Genomic DNA, 17651 nt, shown 5'->3' with positions numbered 1-17651 from the left:
GAGAAAAGGCAGAAGGGGAGAGCAAGGCTCAAGGGTCTCTTCAGAAGGCCTGACTCGGTCCCCACGGGGTGTGGGGGCTGGCCCGCAGGGAGGGAGGGAGGGTTGCGGGTGCCCCTCCCTGCTGCAGGGATAGCTTTTGTCTGAGTGACTGCTCAAGCAGGTGCGCTCCCCCGCCATGCTCTCCTGACGGCCACCTGAGTTTTGGTCGGTGGGACAGCCTGTCCTAAAGGGTGGGAATGTGCCTCCAGGCACCAGCACTGGGGGGAAACAGACCTTCCTGGCCATATCAAATGTGCCATGGGCTTACCTGTGGTGCACAGCACAGGCTAACGTCCCAAATTGCTCCTCCAGGTATGGTTGGCGAGACAATCCCAAGTGTTTCCAACCCCCAGAGCACCGCAAGTTTTTTCTGTCCACAAGATGTGCGAAGACGCTGTATGATAGGCACAGCAGCAGTTGTGATTTCCGTGCCACTTGCAATAGCGTTGTGCTATATCATGATCCGACGGCGGAGAAATAGAAGACAGTGAGTCATTGATTTCCCCCCCACGACTGCTTCCTTCCATGGCTGCTCGTCGTAGCCACGAAGCATTCCTAGTCAGGCTGCAGTGGAGTGGTTGGTTAGTTAGGGGTTGGCCAGAAAACTCTGCTGAGGTTTCTGCTGCTGTCAGATCCTTTAATTGGCATCTTGACTCCTGGGCCTTTGTCTCGAGAGCCGCTCTCACTGGTGCCAGTGTCAGCTCAAACTGACCCTGCCTGGACAAAAGCAGCCCCAGGAGCACCAGGCATAGGCAAAGCAAGGTCAGGGATGAGAAATAGCGGGGGCGAGCTTGCCCTAGAAAGCAAGACGTGCACTAGCGCCCGCTCCTGACCAGCAAAGCTGCCCCGAGGAATGCCCCTGCTTGCTGGGGCCATGAGGTGCAGGTGTCTACCTCGGCCAAGGTGTGCTGGCAGCTCAGCCCATGCTGGGCAGCCTTGCCAGCTGCAGGCCGTGCTGTGGATTGGAGAGTCCCTGTGCCCCATCTGCAGCTGAGGGCCTCAGCAGCCTCCTCTCTCCACAGGCATGCCTCTGCAGCTTCAGAAGCCCGCCGGGAAACCAGCAGATACCCCTCGCGCCCGCAGAGCCGGACCCACCGGCCCAGCACCCCTGAAGGCTGGACCCAACACCAGCGGCCGCCACTTGTGCATGGGAAACCGGCACGCCCGCCCTCCCCACGGCCCCCCCGCCCCCCGAGCCCGATGGTCCGGCCCCCCAGCAGGGGCTGAAGGCAGCCCCGCCAGGGGAGGGCTTGGTGGTGCGCTGACAGAACCCCCACCAACAACTTTGGGGATCAGCCGTTTCTCTACAAATAAAGAGGGACAGAGCTGGCGCACAAGTCTCCAGTGGTACAAACAGCAAACCCCGCGAGGCACCAGCACCGGCTGAGCTCCGCAGCCGGGCGCAGCCGCGGATGCCCACTGTGTCGGCAGGCAGGAGCCAGGCACGGGGCTCCTCTGGCCAGTGGCGGGGCCCCGAGGGGCTGGGGCAGCCCACGGCCATGGCCAGCAACACCAACCTGACCCACATGCAGTGCGGGAGGCAGTGACGGGGGCCCAACCTGGCCAGTCGCACGGACCCGTAAGGGTCCGTGGGCTGAGGGAACGATTGTTGCAGCGGGATCATCTGGCCACAGCGGACCTCCTCAGATGGCATACCCAGGAAAAGGGGGAGCCATCAAGAGCACCTCCAGGGACACAAGTCTGACAAGCAAATGCACTGGAGGCAAAACAAAGCTCCTCACTAATTAATGGGCCCTTGATGGGCCCTAACTGACAGGCCATCACCAATTAGGGGTGCTGCAAAATATCTCCACACCTGGCTGTGAGCCTGCTGTTAAGCAGCTCCCTGAGCCAGGCCTTTACTGCCTCGGCAGTAAGAAAGTGGTGACCACCCCCACTGCTTGAACAGCGCGTTGAAAGGCTGCCTGAGGCATTCGTAAGAGTTCAGCTGTGCTGCTCAGGCTGCGGCCACTGTTCACAGGACACCAAAGCAAACCACACACTGACAACCAAGGCCCTTCGCTGGTGCAGATCAGGCACTTTGGGCGGGGTACAACAGTAAGCACGTGGCTTTTTCGACTTAAGGGAGGCTGGGCCCGCTCTTAGTTCCGAGGCCTTGGCTTAGATCGCAGTTAGTATTGCCATCAAGGTGTAAAAGTGTTGAGGGGGAGAGGGTTTTAACGCTTCTCCTCCAGAAGCCTGGATGATGGTTTTGCCCTCCAGTGCTTCAGCGCGGGCTCCCCCTCTGTGCGTGCGAGCTCTCCGGGTCAGCGAGCCCAAGGGGCCTTACGTTGGTCCGTCCGCTCCTCGACAGCTGTTGCACGTGGCCTGGAAAGAGTGTCTGGAGAGCTGCCAGGAGCCAGCCAAGAGGTCACCAGGCTCCTCCGCTGCTCACCAAATTGGTGCTGTAGGTCACAGGGGCACGGGAGAGCACACAGGGGAAGTATCACGTGCTGGCCTTCCTCCAACGTGCCACCCTGGGCTTTGCCCACTGACAAGGGACCCTAGGCTAGGCCGACTTTGGGTTTGATGCCACCCTCCTGTTGAGAGAACAGCAGGACTGCGGTCTTTCTTTCCCCCATTTGTCACAGACTCGTTGATAGCATGCAGGTGACCTACCTTTAGACACCTGAGCTACTGCCACCTGCTCCAGCCCCCTCATCATCGTCTTTGTGGCCCTGCTCTGCACCCGCTCCAGCAGGTCTGTGTCTTTCCTATGCTTTTTATTACCACCATACACCCTGCGGGACAAACACCAGGGGAGAACTGCAGCTAAAGTCAGTGTAATAGGAAAGACACGGCCTGCCTCTGTGCAAAAGACAAGAGCAGAAAGGGGAAATTGGCCAGCACCCTCAGTCAACACTGAGCACGAGAGCTGGCAGAAGATGTGGTTAGACAAAGGGCTCCCTCCCAGTCCCTTAAAAAGGCTGCCAACTCCCGTTTTATGGCAAATGGTCAGGTTTCCTTCATGAATTCCTCATAATGGTCCTCCAGGGTCTGTGTTGGGAGATGGAGTGACACCGTACAATGTGGGAGCCAGCGGATGTTAGGGGTGTGACCCCAAATCCATCAGCACTGAACCAAGCCTGCCACCATGCAGGGAGCTGGGGTCAGAGCTTGATCCGCAGGGCCGCTGCCCCTACCACTCAGGCTCCCAGGCCTGAGCTGATGGCTGCCATTAGGGATTGCTTCTTGACAACACTCCTCCTTGACACGGGAGCCCAACTATCGATGGCACATAAGGACACTTAGCTGTCCTTTGGGACAGCCTCCACTGAGAAAACGTTGCCTTAGCGTGTAACACAACACCAACTTGTAGTTAAAAGGATGCCAGTGTCTGTTCAGGACCACATGATGACTTTCCAGGGTTACTTGCTTGGGGCAGGACACTCCAGCCCTCACTGGGAGCTGGCACACTCTTTCTCAGGTTATTTCCATTTTCCTTCTGGAGGGCTAAAGAACAGAGGATAAAAAAAACTCCCCAGCAGGCCAGGGCTTGACCAAAGCCCGTGGAGAAGGTAGTCCCAACAGTCAGCTAGTCAGCCTGCTAGGAGAACATGACGAGTTGGGCATAAGCAGGCAAGTCTTTCATTTTGGTTTAATTTGTGGTAGTGGAGGGACCAGGCACTCTCAGGCACTCTCAGGCACTCAAGTTAATGCAAGTTCTGCTCCACTCCACCTGAAACAGCTCAGAGCAATACTTTTTCCTCTGCCACACGCTTTCAGAGGCAAAAGCCATTTGGCTTAGCCTAACAGATATTTCGCATTCAGATTGACTCGGTTTTCACAGTCAATGCTCCCAGCACCCTGAATCATAGCATCACAAAATGGTTTGGGTTGCGAGGGACCTGTAAAGGCCATCTAGCCCAACCTCCCCCTGCAATGAGCAGGGCCATCTGCAACTACATCAGGTTGCTCAGAGCCCCGTCCAACCTGACCATCAATGTTTCCGGGGATGGGACAGCTACCACTTCCCAGGGCAACCTGTGCCAGTGTTTCACCACCCTCAGCGTAAAAAATGTCTTCCTTATATCCACCCTGAATCTACCCTCTTTTAGTTTAAAACCACTACCCCTTGCCCTGTTGCAACAGGCCCTGCTAAAAACTCTCTCCCCATCTTTCTTGCAAGTCCCCTGTAAGTATCGAGAGGCCGCAAGGAGGTCTACCTGTAGCCTTCTCTTCAGTTGGGCTGAACAACCCAACTCCCTCAGCCTTTCTTCATAGGAGAGGTGTTCCAGCCCTCTGGTCACTTTTGTGGCCCTCCTCTGGACCCGCTCCAACAGGTCCATGTCTTTCTTGTGCTGAGGGCTCCAGAGCTGGACACAGTACTGCAGGTGGGGTCTCACCAGAGCAGAGTAGAGGGGCAGAATCGCCTCCCTCGACCTGCTGGCCACCCTTCTTTTGATGCAGCCCAGATAACGTTGGCTTTCTGGGCTGCGAGTGCTCATTGCTGGCTCCTGTGCAGCTTTTCATCCACCAGTACCCCCAAGTCCTTTTCCACAGGGCTGCTCTCAATCCCTTCATCCCCCAGGCTCTACTGATATTGGGGCTTGCCCCAACCCAGGTGCAGGACCCTGCACTTGGCCTTGTTGAACTGCGTGACATTCCCATGCGCCCACTTCTCGAGCTTGCCCAGCTCCCTCTGGATGGCACCCCATCCCTCAGGCGTGTCAGCCGCACCACTCAGCTTGCTGTCGTCTGCAAACTTGCCGAGGGCGCACTCGATCCTGCTGTCTATACCATTGCATTGATGAAGATGTTAAACAGTACTCGTCCCAGTACAGAACCCTGAGGGACACCACTCGTCCCTGATCTCCATCTGGACACTGAGCCATTGACCATGACCCTCTGGATGAGACCATCCAGCCAATTCCTTATCCACCAAACAGTCCATCCATCAGATCCATAGCTCTCCAATCTAGAAAGAAGGACGATATGGGGGACCGTGTCAAAGGCCTTTTGGAAGTCCAGCTAGATGACATCTGTAGCTCTTCCCTTGTCCGCTGATGTAGTCACTCCATCATAGAAGGCCACTAGGTTGGTCAGGTGGCATATACCCACCCTGTGCTCTCCTGGGTTCCCTTTTGCATGTCAAATAATTGGAGAGAATACTCCTCTGTTTCAGGGATTGACTTTGCTCTTTGAGGAGCCTGACAGAAGGTACTCCCTTACATTTCACATGAAGAAGGAATGGAAAAGTCAAGGCTTCCTCTTTGGTGGAAAACAAAAGTGACTCATTAGCCCTGGGGTCCCCCAAGGCACCAAACTGGGCTCCAGCCTGGAAGCTGCCGACGGAAGGGGATCTTGCACTTGTCTTGAGACTGAAATCGCTCACTCTTCAGCCTCACGAGCTGTTGCTAACAGCCCCCAAGGAGGTCAGAAAGCCCTTGGCTGTGGTTTCTGGTTGTTCTGGGGGACTGTGAACTCCTCGCTGCCCCTGTGACAGTGCCCAGAAAACAGAGCAGAGTCGTGGGCTCAGCCCCGGCTTGGCCTGTGTCCCAGCCCTTGGACAGAGCTGCCCGACGGGATGTGCTCCCCTCCCAAAGAGGGCAGCTCCCCTGGCTGTGCTCCAGCGGCTCTCCAAGAGCGCCCTGAGGACGATCCCCACACAGGCTCAGCCAGGCCGTGAGGTCACAACGAGGCTGTGATGTCACAGAGCCCCACAGTGCTGTGCTGGCTATAAATACTGACCGATCAGCCCCCGGACCCATCTGCAGCAGCAGCAGCAGCAGCGGCAGCAGCGGCAGCAGCGGCAGCAGCGGCAGCAGCGGCAGTGACAGCAGTGGTGGCAGTGGTGACAGCAGCGGCTGCGGCAGTGGCAGGGCCATGGCCACCACCCACCACCTCCTCCTCATCCTCCTCCTGGTGGCCCTGCATGCCAGGGTTACCCAGGCTGCTCCGTGGCAAGCACTGGGAGCAGGTAAGCAGGCAGCGCTGGTGCAGCCTTTCACAGGCCAGCGGGCTCTTCTCCCCAAGAAGCGTGGGTGATGGGTTTTTTTCCCTCCAGAGCTTTAACGAGGGTCACCTCTCTGTGTGTTTGTTTGTGTGTGTGTGTGAGAGCGAGCTCTCCTGAGAAGAAAGCCCCAAAGGGGGCCATATGTTGGTCCGGCTGCTCCTCAACGAGTGCTGCACATGGCCTGCAAAGAGTGTCTGAAGAGCTGCAAGGAGCCAGCCAAGACGTCCCCCGGCCCTCTGCAGCTTTGGCACTCCCCACCTATGTCTGGCTACCACCTCGTTACCTGACCCCCTTCCAGTGCCTGCAGTTCACGAAGGCAGAAGTGGAACCCAACATGCAATGGAAACATTACTCTTCTGTGCTTGCTTCTAGGTGAGGGTCGTGGCAATGGTTATCCAGCTTCTCGGCCGGATGTTGGTTTGGAGCCCTTGGGGCATCCTGGAGGTAAGGTCTCAGTGTCCCTTTCCTTGAAAGAATTAACTTTGACACTGTGGCAAGAGCTTATTCATGTGCCATTTTCCTGAAGGTCCTCTCAAAGTCGAGAGCTTCCCGACCTCTTGGCCTCTTCCTGTCCCCGAGCCTGAGAGCAATCCCACAGGTAAGTCAGTGGGAGGAGGGAGCATTCACCTTTTAATCTTCTTGCCATGTGAAATGCAAGCTGCTCCTTCCGTGGCCAATGATGTGCAGACAACAGGTGACGGAGGCTTCTCTGGGTGCTTAGTTACAGACGTGCCCGTAGGGAGGACTTTTGCAGCTCCTTGGCTGGATGCTGTGCTACAGCGCGGCTGGCATCGCAGGGGTGAGTGGTCCGTCTCCGCTGACCTTGCAGGCTAAGCACTGGTTGCCTGTAATTTATTCCTGTGAAATTGCACCAAATGCTTTCCCTGAAGGTCCTCCAACAGCCAGGTACCAAGCTGAAGGAGGGAAAAAGTCCCCGCAGCCATCACATGCCCTAAGGCAAATGCTGGAAGAACTGGAGAGAGGACACGGTGGGTGTCTTTCGCTCTGCCTTAGCCGTGAGACACGACAACCGGAGGTTTTACATACACGTCTGGGCACACTGTAGCCTGCACAGCGGGAAGGGATCAATCGGCCTCACTGCAGTGACGCTAGGTTTCACGCCTTGCAGGTTCTGGTGAGCCACAGAGACGGTGCAGAGCCTTTGCTGCCTGTTGTGCTTCAGGCCGAGTGCCAGAGGCAGCTGCAGTCCCAGCTTGCCCTGTACGGCTCAGAGGCAGCTTGTACAGATGTCACAGGCAGATTGGAGGGCCTGGTGCGTGCTGCACTTGTGCTCAGCTCACGCGCAGCGCTGCTTGCCCACTGAGAGCCGGTTCCAGGCACGGGCGAGGTCCCAAGCAGTGCTGCTTGCCCTTTCCTAGTGCTGGAGGTCGGGCGGAGATGCTGACTCAGCGGGCTTTCTGCCTTGTGCTCGATTTCCCATCTGCAGACCGATAGCTGGGATGGGACGAACGTGACCGTTGCTGGGGCTTACAGGGAGGGGCAGGAGGGCCTTGCATAGGAGCAGCCCTGCTCAGAAGGCCTGTTTCCCCGGCTGGCCTGGCTGCAGCTTCTTCCCATCCTCTTTGAAGGAAGGCATTTAGCATCACCTTACTGTTTCCCAAAAACACACTACGTGCAATGCGAACCAGGAGATCGCGTGCAATTTCCTGGTCTCCCAGCAGGTCAGGCCTGGCTGTTGTTTGGACTAGTTACTAGGCGCAGCCCCAAGAGTCCCGGCAATTTGTCTAAACCCTATTACCCATGTCTTTGAGAAGCACTGCCTCCTAAAGATGCCACCTCCCTGATGGGAAGGGTTCCAACTAATCCAACCATCCCGCTTGCTTTCTCAAGGGACGGACCGAGAGGCTGTGCAGAAGGAGGCGTTTTTGGAAGGAAGCAGTGGCTCCCTGCCAGCCTCTGCTGAAGAAACAGAGGTGATGCAAGCCAACGGCATGCCAGGTAATTGCCGTCCCGTGGTCAGGCGGTGTCACCCATTGGGATCGCTATGTGTCAGCAGGCTCCTCCCCCAGTGCCGGCTCTGGCACGACACAGCAGCAGCCAAAGATGAAAGGGTTTTGGGTTCGAGGCATCGGGAACACGTTCCACAGACGGTGGGGAACGTGACTCTTGCACAAACGTACCTCCCGCTGTGGCTGCATCCCAGCGCTTGCCGTGAGACCCTAGAGGCCCAAAGCACAAGAGCAGCACAGAGCGGGATCCCTCCCGTGAGCTGAGGTCCAGAGCGATGCCCTGACTCCCCGACTGGGCAGGGCCTTAGAGGGAACATCCCCGTCCTCCTGCACCTGCTGTGCCTGAGCCGTGCCGAGGCTTTACCTGTCATCTCTGCTTTTTGCCAGGGCTGTCAAAGGCGGGAGCAGACCACCATGGCAGCGTATATGAATTTTTCCGCACAGACTCAGGTACTGAGCAGTCTCGCTGGGGTCCCTAAGCAGGAGACATGTCCCAAAACCTGGGAGCAGCAGCAGGTGGTGCCCATGCTGGAGAAAAGGCAGAAGGGGAGAGCAAGGCTCAAGGGTCTCTTCAGAAGGCCTGACTCGGTCCCCACGGGGTGTGGGGGCTGGCCCGCAGGGAGGGAGGGAGGGTTGCGGGTGCCCCTCCCTGCTGCAGGGATAGCTTTTGTCTGAGTGACTGCTCAAGCAGGTGCGCTCCCCCGCCATGCTCTCCTGACGGCCACCTGAGTTTTGGTCGGTGGGACAGCCTGTCCTAAAGGGTGGGAATGTGCCTCCAGGCACCAGCACTGGGGGGAAACAGACCTTCCTGGCCATATCAAATGTGCCATGGGCTTACCTGTGGTGCACAGCACAGGCTAACGTCCCAAATTGCTCCTCCAGGTATGGTTGGCGAGACAATCCCAAGTGTTTCCAACCCCCAGAGCACCGCAAGTTTTTTCTGTCCACAAGATGTGCGAAGACGCTGTATGATAGGCACAGCAGCAGTTGTGATTTCCGTGCCACTTGCAATAGCGTTGTGCTATATCATGATCCAACGGCGGAGAAATAGAAGACAGTGAGTCATTGATTTCCCCCCCACGACTGCTTCCTTCCATGGCTGCTCGTCGTAGCCACGAAGCATTCCTAGTCAGGCTGCAGTGGAGTGGTTGGTTAGTTAGGGGTTGGCCAGAAAACTCTGCTGAGGTTTCTGCTGCTGTCAGATCCTTTAATTGGCATCTTGACTCCTGGGCCTTTGTCTCGAGAGCCGCTCTCACTGGTGCCAGTGTCAGCTCAAACTGACCCTGCCTGGACAAAAGCAGCCCCAGGAGCACCAGGCATAGGCAAAGCAAGGTCAGGGATGAGAAATAGCAGGGGCGAGCTTGCCCTAGAAAGCAAGACGTGCACTAGCACCCGCTCCTGACCAGCAAAGCTGCCCCGAGGAATGCCCCTGCTTGCTGGGGCCATGAGGTGCAGGTGTCCACCTCGGCCAAGGTGTGCCGGCAGCTCAGCCCGTGCTGGGCAGCCTTGCCAGCTGCAGGCCGTGCTGTGGATTGGAGAGTCCCTGTGCCCCATCTGCAGCTGAGGGCCTCAGCAGCCTCCTCTCTCCACAGGCATGCCTCTGCAGCTTCAGAAGCCCGCCGGGAAACCAGCAGATACCCCTCGCGCCCGCAGAGCCGGACCCGCCGGCCCAGCACCCCTGAAGGCTGGACCCAACACCAGCGGCCGCCACTTGTGCATGGGAAACCGGCACGCCCGCCCTCCCCACGGCCCCCCCGCCCCCCGAGCCCGATGGTCCGGCCCCCCAGCAGGGGCTGAAGGCAGCCCCGCCAGGGGAGGGCTTGGTGGTGCGCTGACAGAACCCCCACCAACAACTTTGGGGATCAGCCGTTTCTCTACAAATAAAGAGGGACAGAGCTGGCACAGAAGTCTCCAGTGGTACAAACAGCAAACCCCGCGAGGCACCAGCACCGGCTGAGCTCCGCAGCCGGGCGCAGCCGCGGATGCCCACTGTGTCGGCAGGCAGGAGCCAGGCACGGGGCTCCTCTGGCCAGCGGCGGGGCCCCGAGGGGCTGGGGCAGCCCACGGCCATGGCCAGCAACACCAACCTGACCCACACGCAGTGCGGGAGGCAGTGACGGGGGCCCAACCTGGCCAGTCGCACGGACCCGTAAGGGTCCGTGGGCTGAGGGAACGATTGTTGCAGCGGGATCATCTGGCCACAGCGGACCTCCTCAGATGGCATACCCAGGAAAAGGGGGAGCCATCAAGAGCACCTCCAGGGACACAAGTCTGACAAGCAAATGCACTGGAGGCAAAACAAAGCTCCTCACTAATTAATGGGCCCTTGATGGGCCCTAACTGACAGGCCATCACCAATTAGGGGTGCTGCAAAATATCTCCACACCTGGCTGTGAGCCTGCTGTTAAGCAGCTCCCTGAGCCAGGCCTTTACTGCCTCGGCAGTAAGAAAGTGGTGACCACCCCCACTGCTTGAACAGCGCGTTGAAAGGCTGCCTGAGGCATTCGTAAGAGTTCAGCTGTGCTGCTCAGGCTGCGGCCACTGTTCACAGGACACCAAAGCAAACCACACACTGACAACCAAGGCCCTTCGCTGGTGCAGATCAGGCACTTTGGGCGGGGTACAACAGTAAGCACGTGGCTTTTTCGACTTAAGGGAGGCTGGGCCCGCTCTTAGTTCCGAGGCCTTGGCTTAGATCGCAGTTAGTATTGCCATCAAGGTGTAAAAGTGTTGAGGGGGAGAGGGTTTTAACGCTTCTCCTCCAGAAGCCTGGATGATGGTTTTGCCCTCCAGTGCTTCAGCGCGGGCTCCCCCTCTGTGCGTGCGAGCTCTCCGGGTCAGCGAGTCCAAGGGGCCTTACGTTGGTCCGTCCGCTCCTCGACAGCTGTTGCACGTGGCCTGGAAAGAGTGTCTGGAGAGCTGCCAGAAGCCAACCAAGAGGTCACCAGGCTCCTCCGCTGCTCACCAAATTGGTGCTGTAGGTCACAGGGGCACGGGAGAGCACACAGGGGAAGTATCACGTGCTGGCCTTCCTCCAACGTGCCACCCTGGGCTTTGCCCACTGGCAAGGGACCCTAGGCTAGGCCGACTTTGGGTTTGATGCCACCCTCCTGTTGAGAGAACAGCAGGACTGCGGTCTTTCTTTCCCCCATTTGTCACAGACTCGTTGATAGCATGCAGGTGACCTACCTTTAGACACCTGAGCTACTGCCAGCTGCTCCAACCCCCTCATCATCGTCTTTGTGGCCCTGCTCTGCACCCGCTCCAGCAGGTCTGTGTCTTTCCTATGCTTTTTATTACCACCATACACCCTGCGGGACAAACACCAGGGGAGAACTGCAGCTAAAGTCAGTGTAATAGGAAAGACACGGCCTGCCTCTGTGCAAAAGACAAGAGCAGAAAGGGGAAATTGGCCAGCACCCTCAGTCAACACTGAGCACGAGAGCTGGCAGAAGATGTGGTTAGACAAAGGGCTCCCTCCCAGTCCCTTAAAAAGGCTGCCAACTCCCGTTTTATGGCAAATGGTCAGGTTTCCTTCATGAATTCCTCATAATGGTCCTCCAGGGTCTGTGTTGGGAGATGGAGTGACACCATACAATGTGGGAGCCAGCGGATGTTAGGGGTGTGACCCCAAATCCATCAGCACTGAACCAAGCCTGCCACCATGCAGGGAGCTGGGGTCAGAGCTTGATCCGCAGGGCCGCTGCCCCTACCACTCAGGCTCCCAGGCCTGAGCTGATGGCTGCCATTAGGGATTGCTTCTTGACAACACTCCTCCTTGACACAGGAGCCCAACTATCGATGGCACATAAGGACACTTAGCTGTCCTTTGGGACAGCCTCCACTGAGAAAACGTTGCCTTAGCGTGTAACACAACATCAACTTGTAGTTAAAAGGATGCCAGTGTCTGTTCAGGACCACATGATGACTTTCCAGGGTTACTTGCTTGGGGCAGGACACTCCAGCCCTCACTGGGAGCTGGCACACTCTTTCTCAGGTTATTTCCATTTTCCTTCTGGAGGGCTAAAGAACAGAGGATAAAAAAAACTCCCCAGCAGGCCAGGGCTTGACCAAAGCCCGTGGAGAAGGTAGTCCCAACAGTCAGCTAGTCAGCCTGCTAGGAGAACATGACGAGTTGGGCATAAGCAGGCAAGTCTTTCATTTTGGTTTAATTTGTGGTAGTGGAGGGACCAGGCACTCTCAGGCACTCTCAGGCACTCAAGTTAATGCAAGTTCTGCTCCACTCCACCTGAAACAGCTCAGAGCAATACTTTTTCCTCTGCCACACGCTTTCAGAGGCAAAAGCCATTTGGCTTAGCCTAACAGATATTTCGCATTCAGATTGACTCGGTTTTCACAGTCAATGCTCCCAGCACCCTGAATCATAGCATCACAAAATGGTTTGGGTTGCGAGGGACCTGTAAAGGCCATCTAGCCCAACCTCCCCCTGCAATGAGCAGGGCCATCTGCAACTACATCAGGTTGCTCAGAGCCCCGTCCAACCTGACCATCAATGTTTCCGGGGATGGGACATCTACCACTTCCCAGGGCAACCTGTGCCAGTGTTTCACCACCCTCAGCGTAAAAAATGTCTTCCTTATATCCACTCTGAATCTACCCTCTTTTAGTTTAAAACCACTACCCCTTGCCCTGTTGCAACAGGCCCTGCTAAAAACTCTCTCCCCATCTTTCTTACAAGTCCCCTGTAAGTATCGAGAGGCCGCAAGGAGGTCTACCTGTAGCCTTCTCTTCAGTTGGGCTGAACAACCCAACTCCCTCAGCCTTTCTTCATAGGAGAGGTGTTCCAGCCCTCTGGTCACTTTTGTGGCCCTCCTCTGGACCCGCTCCAACAGGTCCATGTCTTTCTTGTGCTGAGGGCTCCAGAGCTGGACACAGTACTGCAGGTGGGGTCTCACCAGAGCAGAGTAGAGGGGCAGAATCGCCTCCCTCGACCTGCTGGCCACCCTTCTTTTGATGCAGCCCAGATAACGTTGGCTTTCTGGGCTGCGAGTGCTCATTGCTGGCTCCTGTGCAGCTTTTCATCCACCAGTACCCCCAAGTCCTTTTCCACAGGGCTGCTCTCAATCCCTTCATCCCCCAGGCTCTACTGATATTGGGGCTTGCCCCAACCCAGGTGCAGGACCCTGCACTTGGCCTTGTTGAACTGCGTGACATTCCCATGCGCCCACTTCTCGAGCTTGCCCAGCTCCCTCTGGATGGCACCCCATCCCTCAGGCGTGTCAGCCGCACCACTCAGCTTGCTGTCGTCTGCAAACTTGCCGAGGGCGCACTCGATCCTGCTGTCTATACCATTGCATTGATGAAGATGTTAAACAGTACTCGTCCCAGTACAGAACCCTGAGGGACACCACTCGTCCCTGATCTCCATCTGGACACTGAGCCATTGACCATGACCCTCTGGATGAGACCATCCAGCCAATTCCTTATCCACCAAACAGTCCATCCATCAGATCCATAGCTCTCCAATCTAGAAAGAAGGACGATATGGGGGACCGTGTCAAAGGCCTTTTGGAAGTCCAGCTAGATGACATCTGTAGCTCTTCCCTTGTCCGCTGATGTAGTCACTCCATCATAGAAGGCCACTAGGTTGGTCAGGTGGCATATACCCACCCTGTGCTCTCCTGGGTTCCCTTTTGCATGTCAAATAATTGGAGAGAATACTCCTCTGTTTCAGGGATTGACTTTGCTCTTTGAGGAGCCTGACAGAAGGTACTCCCTTACATTTCACATGAAGAAGGAATGGAAAAGTCAAGGCTTCCTCTTTGGTGGAAAACAAAAGTGACTCATTAGCCCTGGGGTCCCCCAAGGCACCAAACTGGGCTCCAGCCTGGAAGCTGCCGACGGAAGGGGATCTTGCACTTGTCTTGAGACTGAAATCGCTCACTCTTCAGCCTCACGAGCTGTTGCTAACAGCCCCCAAGGAGGTCAGAAAGCCCTTGGCTGTGGTTTCTGGTTGTTCTGGGGGACTGTGAACTCCTCGCTGCCCCTGTGACAGTGCCCAGAAAACAGAGCAGAGTCGTGGGCTCAGCCCCGGCTTGGCCTGTGTCCCAGCCCTTGGACAGAGCTGCCCGACGGGATGTGCTCCCCTCCCAAAGAGGGCAGCTCCCCTGGCTGTGCTCCAGCGGCTCTCCAAGAGCGCCCTGAGGACGATCCCCACACAGGCTCAGCCAGGCCGTGAGGTCACAACGAGGCTGTGATGTCACAGAGCCCCACAGTGCTGTGCTGGCTATAAATACTGACCGATCAGCCCCCGGACCCATCTGCAGCAGCAGCGGCAGCAGCGGCAGCAGCGGCAGCAGCGGCAGTGACAGCAGTGGTGGCAGTGGTGACAGCAGTGGCTGCGGCAGTGGCAGGGCCATGGCCACCACCCACCACCTCCTCCTCATCCTCCTCCTGGTGGCCCTGCATGCCAGGGTTACCCAGGCTGCTCCGTGGCAAGCACTGGGAGCAGGTAAGCAGGCAGCACTGGTGCAGCCTTTCACAGGCCAGCGGGCTCTTCTCCCCAAGAAGCGTGGGTGATGGGGTTTTTTCCCTCCAGAGCTTTAACGAGGGTCACCTCTCTGTGTGTTTGTTTGTGTGTGTGTGTGAGAGCGAGCTCTCCTGAGAAGAAAGCCCCAAAGGGGGCCATATGTTGGTCCGGCTGCTCCTCAACGAGTGCTGCACATGGCCTGCAAAGAGTGTCTGAAGAGCTGCAAGGAGCCAGCCAAGACGTCCCCGGGCCCTCTGCAGCTTTGGCACTCCCCACCTATGTCTGGCTACCACCTCGTTACCTGACCCCCTTCCAGGGCCTGCAGTTCACGAAGGCAGAAGTGGAACCCAACATGCAATGGAAACATTACTCTTCTGTGCTTGCTTCTAGGTGAGGGTCGTGGCAACGGTTATCCAGCTTCTCGGCCGGATGTTGGTTTGGAGCCCTTGGGGCATCCTGGAGGTAAGGTCTCGGTGTCCCTTTCCTTGAAAGAATTAACTTTGACACTGTGGCAAGAGCTTATTCATGTGCCATTTTCCTGAAGGTCCTCTCAAAGTCGAGAGCTTCCCGACCTCTTGGCCTCTTCCTGTCCCCGAGCCTGAGAGCAATCCCACAGGTAAGTCAGTGGGAGGAGGGAGCATTCACCTTTTAATCTTCTTGCCATGTGAAATGCAAGCTGCTCCTTCCGTGGCCAATGATGCGCAGACAACAGGTGACGGAGGCTTCTCTGGGTGCTTAGTTACAGACGTGCCCGTAGGGAGGACTTTTGCAGCTCCTTGGCTGGATGCTGTGCTACAGCGCGGCTGGCATCGCAGGGGTGAGTGGTCCGTCTCCGCTGACCTTGCAGGCTAAGCACTGGTTGCCTGTAATTTATTCCTGTGAAATTGCACCAAATGCTTTCCCTGAAGGTCCTCCAACAGCCAGGTACCAAGCTGAAGGAGGGAAAAAGTCCCCGCAGCCATCACATGCCCTAAGGCAAATGCTGGAAGAACTGGAGAGAGGACACGGTGGGTGTCTTTCGCTCTGCCTTAGCCGTGAGACACGACAACTGGAGGTTTTACATACACGTCTGGGCACACTGTAGCCTGCACAGCGGGAAGGGATCAATCGGCCTCACTGCAGTGACGCTAGGTTTCACGCCTTGCAGGTTCTGGTGAGCCACAGAGATGGTGCAGAGCCTTTGCTGCCTGTTGTGCTTCAGGCCGAGTGCCAGAGGCAGCTGCAGTCCCAGCTTGCCCTGTACGGCTCAGAGGCGGCTTGTGCAGATGTCGCAGGCAGATTGGAGGGCCTGGTGCGTGCTGCACTTGTGCTCAGCTCACGCACAGCGCTGCTTGCCCACTGAGAGCCGGTTCCAGGCACGGGCGAGGTCCCAAGCAGTGCTGCTTGCCCTTTCCTAGTGCTGGAGGTCGGGCGGAGATGCTGACTCAGCGGGCTTTCTGCCTTGTGCTCGATTTCCCATCTGCAGACCGATAGCTGGGATGGGACGAACGTGACCGTTGCTGGGGCTTACAGGGAGGGGCAGGAGGGCCTTGCATAGGAGCAGCCCTGCTCAGAAGGCCTGTTTCCCCAGCTGGCCTGGCTGCAGCTTCTTCCCATCCTCTTTGAAGGAAGGCATTTAGCATCACCTTACTGTTTCCCAAAAACACACTACGTGCAATGCGAACCAGGAGATCGCGTGCAATTTCCTGGTCTCCCAGCAGGTCAGGCCTGGCTGTTGTTTGGACTAGTTACTAGGCGCAGCCCCAAGAGTCCCGGCAATTTGTCTAAACCCTATTACCCATGTCTTTGAGAAGCACTGCCTCCTAAAGATGCCACCTCCCTGATGGGAAGGGTTCCAACTAATCCAACCATCCCGCTTGCTTTCTCAAGGGACGGACCGAGAGGCTGTGCAGAAGGAGGCGTTTTTGGAAGGAAGCAGTGGCTCCCTGCCAGCCTCTGCTGAAGAAACAGAGGTGATGCAAGCCAACGGCATGCCAGGTAATTGCCGTCCCGTGGTCAGGCGGTGTCACCCATTGGGATCGCTATGTGTCAGCAGGCTCCTCCCCCAGTGCCGGCTCTGGCACGACACAGCAGCAGCCAAAGATGAAAGGGTTTTGGGTTCGAGGCATCGGGAACACGTTCCACAGACGGTGGGGAATGTGACTCTTGCACAAACGTACCTCCCGCTGTGGCTGCATCCCAGCGCTTGCTGTGAGACCCTAGAGGCCCAAAGCACAAGAGCAGCACAGAGCGGGATCCCTCCCGTGAGCTGAGGTCCACAGCGATGCCCTGGCTCCCCGACTGGGCAGGGCCTTAGAGGGAACATCCCCGTCCTCCTGCACCTGCTGTGCCTGAGCCGTGCCGAGGCTTTACCTGTCATCTCTGCTTTTTGCCAGGGCTGTCAAAGGCGGGAGGAGACCACCATGGCAGCGTATATGAATTTTTCCGCACAGACTCAGGTACTGAGCAGTCTCGCTGGGGTCCCTAAGCAGGAGACATGTCCCAAAACCTGGGAGCAGCAGCAGGTGGTGCCCATGCTGGAGAAAAGGCAGAAGGGGAGAGCAAGGCTCAAGGGTCTCTTCAGAAGGCCTGACTCGGTCCCCACGGGGTGTGGGGGCTGGCCCGCAGGGAGGGAGGGAGGGTGGGTTGCGGGTGCCACTCCCTGCTGCAGGGATAGCTTTTGTCTGAGTGACTGCTCAAGCAGGTGCGCTCCCCCGCCGTGCTCTCCTGACGGCCACCTGAGTTTTGGTCGGTGGGACAGCCTGTCCTAAAGGGTGGGAATGTGCCTCCAGGCACCAGCACTGGGGGGAAACAGACCTTCCTGGCCATATCAAATGTGCCATGGGCTTACCTGTGGTGCACAGCACAGGCTAACGTCCCAAATTGCTCCTCCAGGTATGGTTGGCGAGACAATCCCAAGTGTTTCCAACCCCCAGAGCACCGCAAGTTTTTTCTGTCCACAAGATGTGCGAAGACGCTGTATGATAGGCACAGCAGCAGTTGTGATTTCCGTGCCACTTGCAATAGCGTTGTGCTATATCATGATCCGACGGCGGAGAAATAGAAGACAGTGAGTCATTGATTTCCCCCCCACGACTGCTTCCTTCCATGGCTGCTCGTCGTAGCCACGAAGCATTCCTAGTCAGGCTGCAGTGGAGTGGTTGGTTAGTTAGGGGTTGGCCAGAAAACTCTGCTGAGGTTTCTGCTGCTGTCAGAT

At 57.1% G+C, this 17651-nt stretch overlaps 1 protein-coding gene across 1 annotated transcript in view; it reads left to right on the top strand.

The window, feature by feature from the left end:
* The window catches only part of LOC135314033 (hornerin-like), a 138398-nt gene that overhangs the window by 95906 nt on the left and 24841 nt on the right, over window positions 1-17651 (top strand). Inside the window, exons 49-56 of the mRNA XM_064455707.1 lie at window positions 5696-5959; window positions 6368-6439; window positions 6522-6593; window positions 7847-7954; window positions 14192-14437; window positions 14846-14917; window positions 15000-15071; window positions 16325-16432. Coding sequence (XP_064311777.1) covers window positions 5696-5959; window positions 6368-6439; window positions 6522-6593; window positions 7847-7954; window positions 14192-14437; window positions 14846-14917; window positions 15000-15071; window positions 16325-16432 — 1014 coding nt within the window. The remainder of the gene's footprint in view (window positions 1-5695; window positions 5960-6367; window positions 6440-6521; window positions 6594-7846; window positions 7955-14191; window positions 14438-14845; window positions 14918-14999; window positions 15072-16324; window positions 16433-17651) is intronic.

The sequence above is a fragment of the Phalacrocorax carbo genome, chromosome 6 (genome assembly GCF_963921805.1).
Source record: "Phalacrocorax carbo chromosome 6, bPhaCar2.1, whole genome shotgun sequence".
Lineage (NCBI taxonomy): Eukaryota > Metazoa > Chordata > Aves > Suliformes > Phalacrocoracidae > Phalacrocorax > Phalacrocorax carbo.
The sequence above is the reverse complement of the archived record's forward strand: the minus strand, read 5'-3'. Positions and strand labels throughout refer to the sequence as shown.